This window comes from Dermacentor silvarum, chromosome 7 (genome assembly GCF_013339745.2).
Source record: "Dermacentor silvarum isolate Dsil-2018 chromosome 7, BIME_Dsil_1.4, whole genome shotgun sequence".
In the NCBI taxonomy this organism is placed as follows: domain Eukaryota; kingdom Metazoa; phylum Arthropoda; class Arachnida; order Ixodida; family Ixodidae; genus Dermacentor; species Dermacentor silvarum.
The window spans coordinates 179,418,705-179,438,378 of NC_051160.1; the positions used below are offsets into that span (position 1 = coordinate 179,418,705).

Here is a 19,674-nt window from a genome sequence, read left to right on the forward strand (position 1 = left end):
CTTGCCTTAGTAGCGCTCTGTCTTGAGTGATCAGGTGGTCGGGTAGCGGATGCGAAGAGGTGTCTGGGAACAGATGTGTAGCCTGGTCCACTGTACGCATGATGGGATCTGCAGATGGTGGTGCAGGAGCCCTCAATGCCGCTGCATATGTTAGCAGAGGGACCTCAGGTATTGGTGGTACGAGTGGTTGCGCCACCTGTCTGATTTCACTCCAGATGATGTCCGCAAGTTGTGATAATATATGGTACACGGGAGTCTAAAACATGAGCATGTGAAGACAGTGCGCCGTGCGGTGGCGAAGATGACACCGACTCTTGGCCAATACCCGTGAATGGGTATGTACCTTAAGGTGATCATCATCATTGACATCGACCTGTGAGCGTTGACAGTGGCGCCTCGAAAAGCGTGGCTCGAGAGAGCGTGGCCCGTGGCGTGGGCGGTGCGCGAGGTTCGGCGTTCGACGGCAGAGCTTCCTCGCTGGGCGTCCGGTCCATAGGAGCTATCGCCACCCGTGTCACAACATCTGCTCCCGAATCAAAGCTGTCACCAGCTGAGAGGCCACCTCATCCAGTTCTTCCGCTGGGCAACTGGTCCAGGAGGGCTGGCGGTCCTGAGCCTGGCTGATCGAGTGTTCGGGTGAGTGGTCACAGGGTTACCTCGTCTAGTTCTTCCGCTGGGCAACTGATCCAGGAGGGCTGGCAGTCCTTAGCCTGGCTGATCGAGCGTTCGGGTGAGCGGCCACAGGGCTACCTCGCCAGCTGTGGACGTGACCCGGTGGGCTGCCGCAGTGTTCTCCGGGGCACAAACCCCGCCATCAGGTAACCGGGCACGCGGAGGCTCCGGTACTTCGACTGTGGCGCAGGGCCACCTGAGCTCCACAAGGCGATCCGACCCAGTAGTTCGACCCTGCTGTCCAACCCAGCCGTCCGACCCTGTTGTCCGACATTGCTGTCCGACACCGGTTCCCCGACGTCTCCGACATGGCGACACCTGCTTCTACATGAACTGTAGGCCGACTACATTTGACTAACCTATATTAGCTACATATCTTCTAGAACTTATTTTGGGTAACTGTTGCGTATGTGATGTTTCAATGTATTGCGTGTGTCTAAATACAAGTCTGATGTGTGTTTGTGCTTCTGCATGCTGCTTCTATCTCTTTCTGGAGTGATCCTGCACCCAATAACATCACACAAGTGCTGTCATAGGTGGTTGGGGTCCCACTGGTGCCACTGCTTGGAGTTGCCACAGTTCATCACGCACAACGCTTCGTATGAAGAGTGCGAGGCCCTGCTTCTTGCTGTCGGACCCAAGAGAGCACGCAGTAGCCGTGACGTCATGGCGTTCATACTGTGACGACCGCTGCTGGAGAGTACGCTCCATTGTGGCTGCCTCACTCACGAACTCGGCCACAGTTGTTGGTGGATTGCGTACGAGTCCGGCGAAAAGCTGTTCCTTGACTCCACGCATTAAATGTCGCACCTTCTTTTCCTCGGGCATTGCAGGGTCTGCGTGTCTGAAAAGACGAAGCATGTCCTCGACAAACATCAAGACTCTCTTGTTGGGCCGCTTGTTCCTAGACGGGATGGCTTGTTCAGCTCTCCTTTCTTTCGGCGTTGTGGTACGCATCGCGGAGCTGTCGGCTAAACTCTTGCCTTGTCGCAAAGGAGGGTTCCTTTGCGATCATGGTTCTCATACCACGTCTTCGCAGAGTCTTCTAGCACGAAGTAAACTCTCCACAGCTTGCGAACATGATCCCACTCGTTGATGCTGGCAACCCGATCGAAGTGGTCCAGCCAGTCTTCAACATCTTCAAAAGTGTCTCGGTGGAACGGTCTGGGTGTCTGTGGCGCATGAAAAACATGCGGGAGAGAATACTGGGCTTCGTGGGTTTGGCTCGCCTGATTTGTAGTGGTCGTTGACATTGTTATTTTCAGTCTCAATGACAAGGGAACGAATTTGGGTGGTAGACCTTGCAGGCGATGGCTTCTTCTTGCTGTGGGAGCTGTGGCTGTCTGTAAGGAGCTTTTACCCAGCAACTCCACCAGTAATGTCGTGGGTGAAACAACAGAGACAGCCAGAAGTCCGCATCTTTACCGGAACCAGAGCAAAAGAAAAACATTCTCTTCTTCTTCCAACCCCCAAGCGTGTACATGCCACAGCAGATGGCTCATATGTGACGACATGTGCCAATATTACCGTAAAAACCCGCGTATAATACGGACCCGCATATAATACGAGGTGTCATTTGCAGATAGCAATAAAAAAAAAGTTTTCACCCGCATATAATGCGAGCGAGGAAAACCCACAGAAAGCATTTACAATCTAATCTCGTTAATTCGAACACGCCTAATTCGAACTGACGCTGTGGTCCCGTCAAAGTTATGTGTATTGCTATGGGCGAAAATGCCCGGTAATTCGAATGCGAAAGCATTTGCAACGGTTAAAACGAACATACGGTGCACCGACAATGCCCTCAGCAGTGCTTCAAATCACGCGGCGGCACCTCCGACCGACATTGCTCCGACACCGCCATAGAGCAAAAGCTTACGATAGACCATAGGCGGAAAGTTTTCATTTTTTCGGGGGGGGGGGGGGGGGGGGGGGGGCTGATTAGTTTTCCGAGCCCCTCCCATGTATGCATATATATATATATATATATATATATATATATACACATAACCTTTACTAACAGTTACACAGGAAACTTCCTGTGACCTCGAAAGATTGTTCACTGGAGTGACGAGCTTATATGAGTGTTTGCAAGACCTCAGAGTAGGAGACAACTCAGTTTTACAGCCAGAGTCCCCAAGAGACTGGCTTCTCTTGGTTGAGCCATGCGACAAGCGGTTTCAGTTAAACACGTTAGAGAGATACATGTGTTTTGTGCATATTGTCGCACAAGTACACATCTATGAAAAAGCAATGTAACGCCTTGTAAAAGATTTAATACAAAAGATACAATCAAGAAATCTTTTCCTGACGAAAGGTCAGTTATTGAGAAGATAAAACTTAACATACATAAGCATTAAACGATATATAACAATTTCTGACCACAACTTATGGCTAGAATTATTAGCGTAAGTATAATGTGATTCCATAACGCCATAGTTTCATTACATGTCAAAGCATGCCTTATGCCACTGGTTTCGTTTATTTTCCAGAGGCAGAACAAAGGATTATAGAGTAAAAATTGTCAGGTGCCCAAATAAATAAACATAATAACAAATAAATAAATAAGACAGCGGTATCTCAAAAGCGCGAAAGGACTCGATAGCAAATATAGGAACAACGTGGATTGTGTTATTGAGAGGCAAATGCAGCATACGACAAATAAAAATTAATAAGGAATATGCACAGATAGACTAGGGAGTTTTACAAATAGCGCAACCACGCGTCTTTTCTTACCCAAATGCCCTCACTCTGCTTGCGCTGTTCTGGACCCCATTTTCGTTCCTTTGTATAACTTTTTGCGTTGTTTTCTAAGCCAGGTGGTTTGCTTTGACTTGTAAGTTGGTGCCTTTTTCTCTCCTATTAAAGACATCAGTTCGTTGTCTGTTGCGATGATTTCAACATCATTGAAAAAAGGGCATTTGATCTGGAAATGAAGTCGTCGGATCCACATCTTATTCAAATTTAATTTGGCGGGACAGTTCTTTGTCTGCGTGAAAAAATTGCCAGATGGTTCAAACGGGCGTGTCCAGTCACTGACCGCAAGCACATTTTCAGTCACTGAAGGCAAGAAAAGGACCTCTCAAAAAAAATTAAATTATGTGGTTTTACGTGCCAAAACCACGATCTGATTATGCAGCTCCACTAACGTGGAACCTGGGGAAGTGAGAATCAGTGATGCACCAGTGTTTCCTTTATGTTATTCTTGTGCTATTCTTGCACCAGTGAGGAGGAATCGAGCGCTTGTGGGGTGGTGGTGCCCTCTCTTGTGCTGCGCTCGTGCCAGACTGGCGTTTCGAAAGCAATTTTCCCGAGTTTATGCTAATTCCCACATATCCCTGGCTCATACCCACATATCCGATGCGGGCATGTGCCACGTGTCTTGAGAGCGATCTGCATTGGGGGCAGAGTCTAGGCAGTGTAGGTGCGTCGGCGGCTCGTAGCTTTGTGCGTGATAACGTAACCGCTTATAGTGGAGGACCGGATATGTCTTTTCAGACTCCCGTTGATTTTCCCATAGCACTCCATGTATACACGTATCGCTTATAGTGCAGTTGCGGGAAACGAAATACCGGTTACAGTGCGGCTGCCTGGGAGTACGGAAGTCAGCGGAGACGGCGAACGCTCCCCTCAAACGGGCGCCCCAAGGAGTGCTCGAGGAAGAAAGAGAGACGGAGTGGAGGAGAAGGGCACGTGGTGCGAACGAACAGCCAGTGAGGCTGAAACCAGAATCTTGAGTGCGAGTCGTGAAATATCACAGCGCGCATAGCGAGCGAGGGCCACGAAACGGCCAACGCTGGCAAACGCTCGCTTCACGATAACGGCAGTAAATGAAACTTCAGGGAGCGGGCGGCGCCGGCACAGCACGGCAAAGGGCGCACGCGGAGACCGTGGAATGTGAGGGAGGAAGGCGGCAGGGAAGCGGATTTCACCTCGGCAACTCTGCCGCTTCGGTGGCTCCCCTCGCCCTCCCTCGTAGCTCCCTCACTTTCGACTGTCACCGTGCGCGCCCGCCACCGTGCAGGTGCCGCTACTCCAGCCGTCCCGGCGCCAGCTCGCCAAAGTGTCATTTTCTACCGCTATCGGGAAGCACCGAAGCAGGCGTTTGCCGGTGTGGGCAGTTTCGTTGGCCAGCCTGGGACAGCGCCACTGCTTCCCTCTGCGCAGTAGCCGCAGCGTGCAAGGTCAACACATGACTAGAAAGTAGAGGAAGCATAAAGGAGAATGAATGGTTCACTGCCATTTTCTATGCGTGGTTACGGTAGCGTGGCTGAGACGTCGGCACGTACATGCATGTTCCGGCGCAACGCAGAATCGGCGATCTTGTCATTAGAGAGAGGGTGAAATTTCCGCCGTGCTTTTTTTTCTTTCTTTTTTTTGTGGGCGCGCAACATTGAGGGGTCTCTCCTAAGCTTTTACTCTATGGGGGTGCCAGAGCAATGCCGGTCGGAGGCGCCGCCACGCGATTTGGTTCGAATTAACGAGATTCGACTGTAAATTGAATGCAAACATTCTAGCCGCATTCCTCGACTGTCGCATATGCGTGGTGGCTAGGTGCACATGTTTTGAATATGTGCGGGCTTTGAAGATTGTTGCTTTGGTTATAGTGCGGTACCGCTTACAGTGCAGATATTTGCGACTCCGGCGACTTACGTTATAAGTGGTCTACACTGTACTATACATTGGGAAAGTGCGAGAAATGAACTCAACAGCAGAAAACGGGTTACTTTTATTCACGACAAGATCAAAATTGATGGCAAACTTTTTGTCTGGGATGAAGCAAAAAAAAACACGTGTAGCCCTTCATCTGCAAACTACAGGCTCTGATTGACGCTCGCGGCAGGCTGCTTCCAAAAATTATAGAGTGCTTAATGTAAACGCGCAAAGCTTATCCAATAAAGTTCATAAGCTCGAGTACCTTCTACTTACCTATGGCCCTCATATTACAATAATCACAGAAACCTGGCTGCATGAAGGTATAAACGATTCAGTCCCAATTTCTCCGACATACCAAATCTTCAGACGCGACCGGCTGACTCGAGGGGGCGGTGTAGCAATAGTTCTTAAAGATGGAATTAGTGCTCTTGAACAAATCCATAAGCACGAAAGTTTATTCCTCAAAGTGAGCTGCTGGGGCCATTCGTTCACCGTGTGTGCCATCTACAGACCACCCTCATCAACGCATGAATATCTGACCAAGCCATATTACCACATGTACCTGTTCAAAAATGATCGTCTGATTCTGGCAGGCGATTTTAACTTACCCAGTGTTTATTGGCGCATTCCTGGCTCTGACTCTGATATAACGTCCCTGAACCCGCTTGCCGACATTGTCTTGATGTGTGATCTTGTACAGATTGTTAACGAGTACACCAGAGAGGCTGGAAACGCCCGTTCTACACTCGACCTAGTCTTTTTAAATTCTGATGTATATAGATACAGTTTCCGTTGAAGAAGGCATCTCTGACCATAAAATTTAAGCCGTGTTTTTATCTTTCGGTATTGGTGCAAAATTTACACAAACAAGAATCCAGGCATGTTATTAAGGATTATTCGAAGGCTGATGACCAGGCCATCTTGGATTATCTGTGGTTCTTATGCGACAATCTTCCTGATAACGTGTCGGCCATCTGGAATGAAATAAAAACTGCGATACATTACTGCATTGATAAGTTTGTTCCAAGCAAACGTGTTAGGAAAAACAGAAATAACCCGTGGGTTACTAGAGATATACAGCATAGACCACTTATAACGTAACCGCTTATAGTGCAGGACCGGGTATAGTGCGGTCTTTTCAGACTCCCGCTAATTTTCCCATAGCACTCCATGTACCGTATTTACACGATTGTAAGTCGACTCGAATGTAGGTCAACCCCCCCAAAATTGCATGTCTCAAAAAAAAAAAATTGTGTGTGTGTGTGTGTGTGTGGGAAGGGGGGAGGGGAGAAAAACCACGCGAGTGCATTTCATACAAGGGAAATTTATTGATGGGGTTGCTAAGACTACTCATCGTCACTAGAGTTGACCTCACTGGTACTGCTGCCGTCATAGCTGCTGCGGTCCCAAAGCACGTCATCATCAAAAGTGAGTCTACACTTCGCGAACGACCGCACCACGACATCGCGCGGTACAGCCCCCCACGCAGAGAGGACCCACCCGCACACAGTAGCCAGAGAGGCCAAATTTTCTCGCGCTGAAGGCGCCACTGCCGCACCACACGTTCGCCAACTCCAGACTTGCATCCCGCTGCACAGTTGCTAGTTTCCTCAACATGGAGTATAGCAGCCCGTTTGAACGCTGCTGAGAACGAGTGCTGAAAGTCCTTGGCACTCATGACAGGCGCGACGATTCAGCACAACAGCAGAAGTGACAGACGCGCGCGGCCGTCGAAAACAATCGTATCTCAAATAAAAGCTCTTCCGCCAACTACTAATACCCCCCAAACAACGGCTCTTCCGCCAACTACCAATACCCCCCTAACGGCGGCTCTTCCGCCAGCTACCAATACCCCCCAAACGGCGGCTCTTCCGCCATCTACCAATACCCCCTAACTGGCGGCTCTTCCATGATCGATGCTCCCACAAGAGCCGTGCGCTCGTGATGCGCGCAATCAAAATGTATGCAATACAGTAAATTATTACGCTACGCTTCTACCGTAACCATAAAAACGTAGGTTCAAAGTTGTAACCACGCCGTAGCACCCCTGATTTCTCGTTTCTCTTGCCGTTACTAGAGGTACACGGTTCGGTTTCGATTCTAAGTCGACCCCCCAACATTGGATTGCCAAATTTGAAAAAATGGGTCGACCTACAATCGTGTAAATACGGTATACACGTATCGCTTATAGTGCAGTTGCGGGAAACGAAATACCGGTTACAGTGCGGCTGCCTGGGAGTACGGAAGTCAGCGGAGACGGCGAACGCTCCCCTCAAACGGGCGCCCCAAGGAGTGCTCGAGGAAGAAAGAGAGACGGAGTGGAGGAGAAGGGCACGTGGTGCGAACGAACAGCCAGTGAGGCTGGAACCAGAATCTTGAGTGCGAGTCGTGAAATATCACAGCGCGCATAGCGAGCGAGGGCCACGAAACGGCCAACGCTCGCTTCACGATAACGGCAGTAAACGAAACTTCAGCGAGCGGGCGGCACCGGCACGGCACGGCGAAGGGCGCACGTGGAGACCGTGGAATGTGACGGAGGAGGGCGGCAGGGAAGCGGATTTCGCCTTGGCAACTCCGCCATTTCGGTGGCTCCCCTCGCCCTCCCTCGTAGCTCCCTCACTTTCGACTGTCACCGTGCGCGCCCACCGCCGTCGAGGCATCGCCGCAACAGCCGGCCCGGCGCCAGCTCCCCGAAGTTTCGTTTTGTGCCGTTATCGGGAAGCGGGTGTTTGCCGGCGTGGGGAGTTTCATTGGCCGGCCTGGGACAGCGCTGCTGCTTCCCTATGCGCCGTAGCCGCAGCGTGCAAGGTCAACACGTGACTAGAAAGTAGAGGAAGCATAAAGGAGAAAGAAGGGTTCACTGCCATTTTCTACGCGTGGCTGAGACGTCGGCACGTACACGCATGTTCCGGCGAAACGCAGAATCGGCAACCTTGCCATTTGAGAGAGAGTGAAATGTCCACAGCGTTTTTTTTTTTTTTTTTTGGTTTGTTCGCTTGCGACGTTGAGGGGTCTCCCCTAAGCTTTTACTCTATGGCAGTGCCGGAGCAATGCCGGTCGGAGGCGCCGCCGCTTGATTTGGTTCGAATTAACGAGATTCGACTGTAAATTGAATGCAAGCGTTCTAGCCGCATTCCTCGACTGTTGCTTATGCGTGGCGGCTCGGTGCACATGTTTTGCATATGTGCTGGCCTTGAAAATTGTTGCTTTGGTTATAGTGCGGTACCGCTTATAGTGCGGATATTCGCGACTCCGGCGACTTACGTTATAAGCGGTCTACACTGTAATACACTTGCACCGCAAGCTACAATGTGCTAGAAAGAAGAAAACAAACCATTGTAGACTTATCTCATTGAAGGCCCAGCTTGCGACTCGGCTAACCGAAGCCAACGCGAGATACTTCAACCATTCACTCCCTAACTTCTTGAAAACAAACCCGGATAGATTCTGGCGATACTTGAGCGACTCTCACAAAACACTCACCGAGATATCAGTGAACGGCCATATTGTTAATGATCCAACCAAAATTTCAAACCAGTTCAATCACTATTTCCACTCGGTATTCACTCAGGGACATCATACTGACACGAATAATCATTCCCTTCCTACCATATCTGCCGATTTCATAACTGTCAAAGGTGTCCTTTCTCTGTTACTTAAAGTTAAGACTAAATCTTCTGACGGTCCATACAGTATACCAAACGCATTTCTGCAACGTTACGCCGAACCTTTTGCACATGCCTTCACCCATCTTTTTCGTCTTTCCCCCGTTTCATGATTCAATTCTTCCCGATGATTGGCGTACGGCGCGCGTTATTCCTATATTCAAGAAAGGTGATCGCCTGAATGTTGAAAACTACTGGCCTATATCATTAACTTCCGGCCCCTGTAAACTTCTAGAGCACATCATTACGCATTACATAACGTCCTTTCTAGAAGAAAACCATATTTTGACTCCCTTCCAGCATGGTTTTAGGAAAGGCCTCTTGACTACCACACAACTTGTCACCACTATTCATGACTTCTCAATAGCACTTGATAAGAGCGACCAAATAGACACTATCTTCTTAGATTTTAGAAAAGCCTTCGACTGTGTCTGTCACGGTAAACTACTCGTGAAACTTTCTAACATTGGCCTACCCATTAACTTAATTAATTGAATTTGTTCTTACCTCTCCAACCGAAAAGAGTTTGTCCAGGTCGAGAGCTGCAGCTCTGAGGTTCTGCCTGTAACCTCGGGAGTTCCCCAGCGTAGTGTCCTTGGTCCTGCCTTATTTCTTATCTTCATCAATGACATCGTTTCATCAGTTGACACTTCCGCCATAAACTTAAAACTTTTTGGAGACCACTGCATTCTTTACAAGTCAATTGAAAGTGAAAAGGACCAAAAGTGCTTGCAGAACAACCTGAATTCTCTTTCCAATTGGTGCAACACATGGTCGATAGAGTTAAGCATTAACAAATCAGTCTTCATGCGAATCTCGAATAAAATCAGCCCTTTTTCTTCTAGGTACACCTTAAATAATAATCCCCTGATCGAAGTCAGTGATTTTAAATACTTGGGGGTCAAGATTACAAATCGACTATCATGGGGTAGCCATATTGACGATGTTTGTTCCTCCGCTTCAAGAAAACTAGAATTTCTCGACATAAACTAAAAAACGCGCCATCTCAGATCAAACTTCTTGCATATAATACTGTCACGGAGCAGCATATTTTCGAGAGTTTTCAAATGCTTTTGACGCTGATTAGCGACACGCCGAATTACGGGCGTCAAAACGTGGGGTCTTCACTATGCGGCGTATAATTTCGATTAGTGACACGCCGAATTACGCGCGTCAAAAGCGTCGTGGCGTCACGGGCGGCATTTCGATTCAAGACGCGACACGCCGATTACGGACGTCGAAGTGTGCGTGTACGGCCACGTGGTAGTGCCGGGCTCGACCTTGGCCCTTGAACTTGGGGGAGAGGAGAATCTGCGGTTCTTCGTCCATGGTGAAAGGGGCGTGGCCAAGACTGTTTAGAGCTAGGAACCGTGAATTAGGAGAACTCTACATACCGACAGTTTCCCTACATAGGGAACTAGGGAAAGGAGAGGCTACTTAGGCGCCGGTTTTGGGCCCTGCTGATTAGTCTAGAAGCTGAACCTATGCGCTGCTGAGAAGCCGTCGGGGGGCTAGTGCCGTCCAGTATCGCCTGGGCCACCTGGCCACGTCAGAACTCCGAGGAACTTGTTGACGTACGAGACGTCAAACCAGCGTCTGCAACGAATCTCACGGTAGTTCGCCTCAAGTTAGCTCAACCTGCTTAAGGGAAGTCGCCAGATCTAGACTCCCGGGAAACCCAGCTCAGCAATTCGCATCCACCTTGACAAGATCGGACCGCCAGCATTCTTCGGGAAAGCTTTGTGCACCGACTTCACGGTTTATGGACTTGCTGCTGCTGCCCGGCCATGCGTATGACACCATTTGTTTTCTTTTGAACATTGTTTTAGTGAAATACTGTTTAGTGTATTCTTGTGTATTTGATCGTCACACTGTTTCATATGTGTATGTATTGTTAATTGCTCATCATATTTCTCTTTCATCATTGTGTATATTAAGTTCAGGTGTGTTAGTCTGCCTTGTGTTGTTTTATTATTTTATTTTATTAATTTGTGTATATTGATCACCCGATAAATATCTTGTTTTTCTTGTTTACTCCCGACACTGACTCTTTTCACTGTGCTCGCTTGCGTACGGAACGACCAACCGGCTTGTCTGCCCCGTCGATCGACTTCGCGCCGACGACGAATTGGGGACAGCTGTGACAAATACTTTCATTCGACCCCGTCTAGAGTACGCATGTCTGGCCTGGGACCCATATTTTAAAAAGGATGTTAATAAACTAGCAATGGTCGAAAGGAGAGCAGTAAGATTCATCTATAACACCTACCACAATCTTGATTTACCTTCACCACTGATGGCTATTAACAACATTCCACTCTTGAAACAGCGCAGAGCGATCGCGAGGCTCAAGTTTCTTTTCCTGCTCCGAAATCGGCAGTTTAGTATCGATCTCAGTCAATTCATTTCCCCCTCTTCTTCCCGGCAAACCAGACATAGTCACAATCACGATCTGACACCGTACTTTGCACGTACTAACCTTTTTAAACACTCGTTTTTTCCGCGAACCATTAACGAATGGAATGCACTGCGTTCAAATGTTTTTCCAGAACGTGGCTTTCCTGACTTCGAAAAACACATGCATCTTTTCGTCTAAACTACATTGTTGTTATTGCCATACTACATTATGTCAACGCATTATCTAAGTTGTGTTTGCTTTACCCTTGTGTGCATAAAACTGTTGATTGTGTTTAAACTGATTGTGTATAAATTTTGATGTGTTTGCTTTACCCTTGTGTACATAAAACTGTTAATACATAGTTATGCAAATTTTTCTACATATGTATATTTAATCACCTTTGTTAGTGTATGCTTGTCTTTCAGTAGTAATGCTTATTACAACCTGTTGTATAACTTGTTCATTTCTTTCACTCCTTTTTTGCCCCTCCTGCTTGGTCTTCGGACTGCAGTATGTAATAAATAAATAAAATAAAAATAAAATCCTTACATTGTATAGCTGTCTACTAATTAGCTATCGCAATCGATGCTTCAGCTTTCGGGCAAAACTGCGACTTTTTTCACACGTAAGAATTAAAATAGTATTGTGTGCAGTTCAACACTACTCTCATTTCTCAATTTTTCCTATTTCTCAGCTCTTGCGTTTCCTGGGTCTTACGTTTTTTTTACGGTCCCGTGAAAAACGTATCAGCGGGGCTCTACTGTACCAAGTGAACGAGACGCGAGCAGATCTTGTTTTTGTGCGTGACCACGACGACATGACATCACATTAGATGCCGACAGCTCTAAAGTGCTTCGCCCTTAACCGACACATGGAGAGTGTGCATTTACTGGGTGATTCTATCTCGTTGTCCCACCCTGAGATCGCATGGCAGCACTCGAGCTCACTCTCAAAGCGCACCTTGTCTGCCTCCGACAGGGCCATGTTCATGGAGACGACACTCTGGACAAACTCCGCTGCACCCAGGGGACGCTGCATAAACATAAATGAGGATGCACTACACCACACAAACCATCATGGCATTCTCAATAGTAGTCGCAATTGCAAGTAGTACTGACTCGCACTGCTTTGTCAGTGCTCAACATTAGACGTCCTAGCAAGGCACATTTACTGTTATTTAACTTATTCATTTACCACTAACACCCTCTTAGGGATCATGCCGAGGGCAATACAAAAAGAAATATCTTTCAAACAACACTTGCGAAATAAGTTATTGTCAAATCAGTATTTCAGAAATCTCCAAGTCTCACAGAATCAAACATTTTTTTATATCAAGAAGAACAAAAATCCGATCGTCATAACCGGTCATCGCTATATCTGGACTGCCGTAAAATTAAAAAAAAAACCTTTTGTAGTCCCGCAACAAAATGTTCCACTTGCGATACACAATCAACATTGTAGAAAGTAGGCTGTGAAAAATAGAAGGGTTATTTATACCTCTAAATAGCGTTTCAGTCGTTAGGTGCGCTGCAATAAAAATCTGCACTTGCTTTCGCGGAAGTTTTGGGTTCACATCTGTGTTGTGCATCGCGTCCAGCTGCTGCGCTAACACTGGCGGTTATAATTTAGCGTGTATGAAATAAATGAGCGATTCGATCGACGACAGCGTACTCTGCTTGAACATCGGGGTCGGTATAAAAGACGGGCCATTGCCAATCTCATCGTCACTGCCGCTGCTGTCGTCGCCTCCGTCGCACAACGCCACCGTCTGTCGCGACAACGATTGCCATGTCGGAGAGGTCTTTGCAGAACGAGGCAGCACTATCTGCACTCGGAAACTCCTCCGCCCAAGCACCACCTGTTTGATCGTCAGTAGCAACGTGCTACTAAAGTACGGTTATGTCAGCAGCTTCCACCGTGTTAGTTTCACCCATGGGGGTTTCGTCCTAGCACACAAAGCCCCCCTTTTCCGTTGATCGGCATGGGTACTGCTTCTAGCCTACATGATCGTGGCACTCCCGGTTGCCATAATCATCGACTGCGCGAGCTCGTACTTCTTCAAGTCTGCAAAATTTTAAATTTGCAGCTTCGTCTCAAGCTATACAGCTTTGCGCTTGGTCGGCGCACCTCCCTCTTCTTCCGTGGCGCATTTCCGCACTCGCTGAGAGAGAGAGTGCAGGCGCCGCTCGCTTATTGGTTACTTTTTTTTTTTCCCCTCCTCTTCTATGAACGCTCGCACAACCACCAGCGACGCGGACGCGAAGCAGCTGGCGCCATCTTGTGCACACTGTGCCAACTAGCGATGCTCTCCGTGGCTTTCGCAACCGGCGCGCGGGTGGGATACGCTGCGCGGTAATGGCGGCAGATACGAACTCGCGTAGGCAAACTTTTCAACCCGTCTCGACTAAAACATAAATTTCACTATTATCCTGCATGAAAAACGCCGCCCGGAAGCAAAATTTCACTCGTTATATCCGATATGGTTTTTTTTCTCATAGCCCTAACGCTTAAGTTGATACCCTTGAGTCGACTCATCATTATAACCGATATATCGTTATATGTGGTATCTTTATAACTGGACTGCACTATACAGGTTTCTAAGAAAGAGAGCCTTGGTGTCAAAAATCAACCTGATCACCCGGGGACCAAACCTAGAACCAATGCCTTTCTGGGGTGGCCACTCAACCAAGGAGTGCAGATTGCTAAGTGAGGCTGAATAATTTAATGGCTCGACAGGTTTCCTTTGTAGTAGAATTTAAGACATTGTACTAAAAATGGTTTGTATTTTTTTCCACACCTTTTTTTTATGTGCTCATTCACAAGCTGGCATTGTCTCTTTCCCACTGAGGCAACATCTGACAGTTGCAAACAGAGACTTACCATCACAGTTGCTCGAGAAAATCACTTACATAGGTTGAAGTAATACTTTCTTGTGGACTAGTTGGTTCATACTGAACTATTAACATGTTGCGCAAGATGCACAAGAAAAGAAAGAAAAAGGACAGAACAGAGCGTTGCGCTTTTCTTGTGCACCTTGCGCATCACGTTAGTAGTTAACTTACATTGGCTTTTTAGTGCAAAAGTCAAACACAAATGAACTAGAATTTGTGCAGAAATGCACAGCCCGTTTTGTGTGCAGTAATTATGACTTCAAAATAAGCATCCAGTGTTCTTGTCAGAGAGATGAAATGGCCTTAATTTACTATCGAAAAGGCGTAGGTACCTTAAGTTGTACCCCTTTACCATCTTTCATGTTTTCATAACATCTTAACAGAGGTGAACAAAAATGTGTACATAAAAAAAGCCAAGGTATATTTTATTTATTTATTTATTATTATTACCCTTAAGTACTCAAGGTCCGAAGAGGAAGGTGGGTTTACAATGGCAAGAAAAATTGAACAAGAAGGCAAAAAAAAATATGCGGCATCATTATACAATACAGTGCAGTCCACTTATAACAGTATCAAGAACGAAAAATCCGGTTGTTATAATTGATCATCGCTTTATCTGGACTGCCGAACATACCTTTGTAGCTTCAAAACCAAATTTGCCACTTGCGTTAAATAGACGTTGTAGGAAGAAGAATGAAAAATAAAATGCTTATTTATAGCTCTAAACAGTGTGCCAAGCATTAGGCGCGCTGAAATAGTCAGACATCTGTACTTTCTTTCGTGGCAGTTTCAGGTCTACGACCACGGTGCACATTGTGTCCACCTGCTGTGCGAGCAATGATGGCAGTCCTTTAGCGTGCACAAAATCAATGAACGACACGATCGAAAACAGCGCACTTTGCATGAACATCGGGGTCGGGATCAAAGATGGACCTTTGCCAATCTCGTCGTCACTGCCACGCTGTTGTCGCCTCTGTTGCACCACGCCGCCGTCTGTGGCGACAACGATCACCTCGTCAGAGATCTGTTCCCAGAATGATGCAGCACTATCTGCACTCAGAAACTGCTCCATCGAAGCAGCACCTGTTTCATTACAGTAGCGACATGTTGGTTTCACTATTGCGGGGGATTCGCCGTGGCACACAAAGCCCTCCTTTTTGAAACAGTTGTTTATGGTGAAAAAGGGTCCTTAACCCTTTTTCCATTGATCAGCATGGCTAGTGGTTCCACTTTTCATGATCGCGGCACTTGAGGTTTTCAGAATCGTCAATATCCTCAGCTCATACTTCTTTGAATCTTGCAAAATTTGCAGCTTCATCTCAGGCAACACAGCTTTGCGCTTTGACCGGCGAGGCAGCTTCGCTTGACGTGGGTGAAGCAGAAGGCGAACCAGAAGTGGGTTGAAGAAACGCTGCTGCACATCCTCGGCAACTACACTAACACTGATGCATATAACGGCGACGAAACAGAACTGTTCTTGTTGCTAAGAGCCGTGCGCTCAAAGGATACACGCGTAAGGATGGCAAAAACAGCAAGCTGTACCTCAATGTGTTTTTGTGCACCAACATGGACAGGAGTGTCAAGTGCTCCGCATTTGTCACTGGGAAATCAAAAAATCCCCGCTGCTTCCACGGTGCTGCCAGGATACCGGTGTGCTACTGTCACAACCACAAGGCCTCGATGATGCGAGAACTTTTTCATGAGTGGCTCTTGGAATTCGATCAACGTATCGAGCGATCTAAGAGGAAGGTGGCGCTCATCCTAGATAATTGTAGTGCCCACCATTCCATGCCTAAGCTCTCAAGCGTGGAAGTAATTTTCCTGCCGCTGAACACGACGGCAGGCTTGCAGCCCATGGACGCCGGCATGATCGACAATCTTGAAGTCAGGTATCATCACCGCGTCCTGAACAAGTTAGTCATTGAGGGACATGGCCACACGGACAAGCAAAGAGCAACCAGATTTGAACATCAATCTATTGGTGGTTGTGCAGTTTGGTGCGTGGTCCGAAGTAAGTGCTTCTATGGTGTGGAACTGCATTAGGAAAGCGTGCTTTGTCCGAGACAGCAGTGACTTATACCAAGCCAGCGAAGCTCCCACCGATTAAGTGATGCCTGAACTGTGGTAAGCAGTCAACGAGGATGCTTCAAGACTTCAAGAGTTTCTACATGCAGACACATGCATTAGAACTTCGAACGAATGAGGTGATCGTCGCGAACTTGCTTTCATCGGATAGCGACGGCAACAGTGATGGCGATGACAACAGCGATGATGCGGTAGGGCAGGCTGCCTCAATATTGTCCTTGCAGGAGGCCCTGGAGATGATTCAGTCCCTCCAGGGCTTTATTCTCGTGAGGCACCTTCTGCTGCACTACGTGGATTCCTTGGAGAAGGATGCCGGCAAGCTTCGTGTAGAGCAAGCAAGGCTCATGGACATGGGGTTTTCTCGTGTAAGCCAGTGAGAAGTACGTGGCGAAATGCTTGTGGCGATCTCGCCCCAGCATTTCTTCTGGATTTCTCAAGCTGAGAGGTTGCAGTGGCAACCTTCTCGCATTTTTTAAAAGGATCTGTAGATAAAGGAGTGATGCATTCGGTCACCCGACATAATAATATATATTTTAACATTTACACTGGCGAAAACTTGGCGATCAGGGAACAAAGGGCACACCACGAGCGCCCGACTTCATCGTCCTCTTCTTCCTTCGAGCCGACGCACCGAAAAGAAGTAGACGCTACAGGCAGTGTTGCCAGGTTTGGCTATATATAGCCAAATTGGGCTACAGGAAAAAATTTTTGGCGTCGACATGGACGAGTTGGCTATGTGGCTATATTTGGGCTACTGAAAATCTGCGACTTGGCTTTGTTTGAGCTATAAGTGGCGCCCTAGTCCACGCTCCAGAGGTCGCTTTGATCGGGTAGAAGCAAATATCGAAGGCTTTGTCTTAGCTGGCTGAGCCGGCAAAGCGGTTGTGCATGTGTGCGTGCGTGAAATGACAGCCCCGCCCCTTCCCTTCCCTCTCTGCGCCGTTGTCTGAGCCGGTGGCTTTGATCTTTGATGCACTTAAACACACACCCCGCTTGACCGTTATGCACCTGATCCCCGGGCATGGGGATGAACCAGGGAGTAGTGGGTTTTTCACAGTACACTGTACTAATATGGGTATGCTCAGGAAGGGAGAGCAATGACATAGGGTCGGGGCCATCGGGCGATCGGGGCGCCGACATGAAAGAATGGAAGCACAGGTGGATGACACGCCCCAGTGTGTTCATGGCCATGTCTTAATTCTGGATGAAGTATCGCGCCGGGCACAGCTTTCGACCGCGCGATCTCGCGCGAAGCTTTATATCCATTTTCCTTCACCTGCTAGATGAATTTTTGTACGTGCTTACATTCGAGATTCATTTCGATAGGTTGGACGTAAGATCAGATCCTCCTCAGAGAGGAGAATCCAAACATGGGGAAGTGGGCCAAGCATGCAAGAATGTATAAAAAATAATGGGAGCAAGACCACGAGCCAAAGGTGGGTTCTGGTGCTTTTACTTCTAGATGGTTTGCCCGTAACGTCACAGATGCAGATACTCATTTTGACAATATTGAAACATGTTTGCCACGATGACATCAGTGCACCACATCACATGAACTTCACCCACCCTGTTAGTTTAGCAGGTGAGGTGTCGCGCTGCTGGCTGGAGGACGCAGGTTTGATTCCCGGCCACGATGGCCGCATTTCGATCAAGGCAAAATGCAGGAACACCTGTGTACTAACATTTAGGTATGCGTTAAAGAAACAGAGGTGGCCAAAATTAATCCGGAGTCCCCCACTGCGTCATGCCTCCCAATCATATTGTGGCTTTGGCACGTAGACCCCCGCAAATATTAGAGAATTTTAGAATAGGGGCCTCAAACTTTTGGGGGGCCCAAAGAAATAGCGTCGAAGCCACTGCGCATGCGCAAGACGCAAACTGTGCTTGGATTTTGCGTCAGGCACGCTATTTCAGCGATTTAGCAGGAGCCCCAAAAGATGCCCCAAAAGCTTTTGTCAACAAACATGGCGGCACCCATCGAAGCGACGGCTCTAACCTAGCACCGAACTGGGCTCGATTCGTGGTAACGCGTGAAGTTCGTAAGCTAGGAGAAGTGATGGCGGTTATCGTTTTCTCTCAACTAACATGTGTAATGAGGATTGATTCATTAAACACCGCTGATTCCGAATCATGGCTCGTAGGCCTAACACGGATCGACTTGGCTGCGTGAAGGTATGTAAAGTTGGTTACTTAAAACTAACAAGTTGCTTGCTGCTAATAGAATTAGTTCTAAATTGTTATTAAACACGTAAATCTAAATTACTCTTATCATAAAATGTTATATTTTATTTTCGGGGCGAACGTCGGAAACAAGAGGAAGCTCGAGGCACAGCGTACCGGTGGAACAGTCGATGAGGGCAGAATGCGTCGTCAGAAAGTCGAGCCCGAAGATGAGGTCGTGGGGGCAACTGGTCAGCACGGTGAACAGGACTGGAACGTGGCGGCCAGTAATTCCTACGCGCGCAGTGCACATACCACTGACGGCAACAGTGGCGCCATTGGCGACGTGTACGGCCCGAGTGATGGCAGGCGTAAGAACTTTTTTGAGGCGACGACAAAGATTAGCGCTCATTATGGACACTTGGGCTCCAGTATCAACCAATGCCTTGAATGGAACACCATCCACGTCTACGTCAATTAGGTTCGCGTTCGTGAGGAGCATCAGCGGAGGATTTGTACAGGACGGACGGGATGCAGCACTACCTCCAAGAGCTGCATGGCCTAGTTTTCCGTCCGGCGGTTGGGCGAGGAAAAGCGGCGAGGTTGGGGTGACGGGGAGCGACGGCGTTGAGGCGACGGCGATCGCCCAGAGGAGCGGCTGTCAGGGGCATCAGAAGTAGAGTACGGACGGCGAGGTGAGTAACGGCGAGCGTCGGCGTATGGGCGAGGAGCAGGGAATGAGCTCCAGTACGGCGGCATCCAGGTGCTGCGGCAGTGGCGGGATACGTGACCAACTCGGTGGCAGTGGAAGCAGATCGGTTTGTCGTCGGGGGTACGCCATTCAGCAGGATTGCGTGGTCGGGGAGTGAAATACTGGTCGTTGAAGGATGTGGCCATGGGAATGGATGCCGAATCAGGTCGGGAGACAGAGCAGGCGGTAGGGATGCCAAAGTTTGCAATTCCTTGCCGCACAACTGCTTGTATGACGGAAATAGTAGGGGCCGCTGGGTCAAAGGTACCGTCGAGGGGTCGTGGATGAAGGGGGGCCGAACTCGCCGCTTCAATCTCACGGCGAACGATACGAGTGACGTTCTCTTGAAAAGGTCGTGTGGCAGGAAGAGCAGAGCAAGAGGACGTGGCAGGGGTG

At 48.2% G+C, this 19,674-nt stretch overlaps 1 protein-coding gene across 1 annotated transcript in view; it reads right to left on the reverse strand.

The window, feature by feature from the left end:
• Positions 1-19,674, reverse strand: part of LOC119459367 (trafficking protein particle complex subunit 9-like) — a gene marked incomplete at its 5' end in the record, with an annotated part of 439,675 nt that overhangs the window by 366,619 nt on the left and 53,382 nt on the right. Inside the window, one exon of the mRNA XM_049671685.1 lies at positions 12,352-12,423. Within this exon, the coding sequence (XP_049527642.1) occupies positions 12,352-12,423 (72 nt within the window). The remainder of the gene's footprint in view (positions 1-12,351; positions 12,424-19,674) is intronic.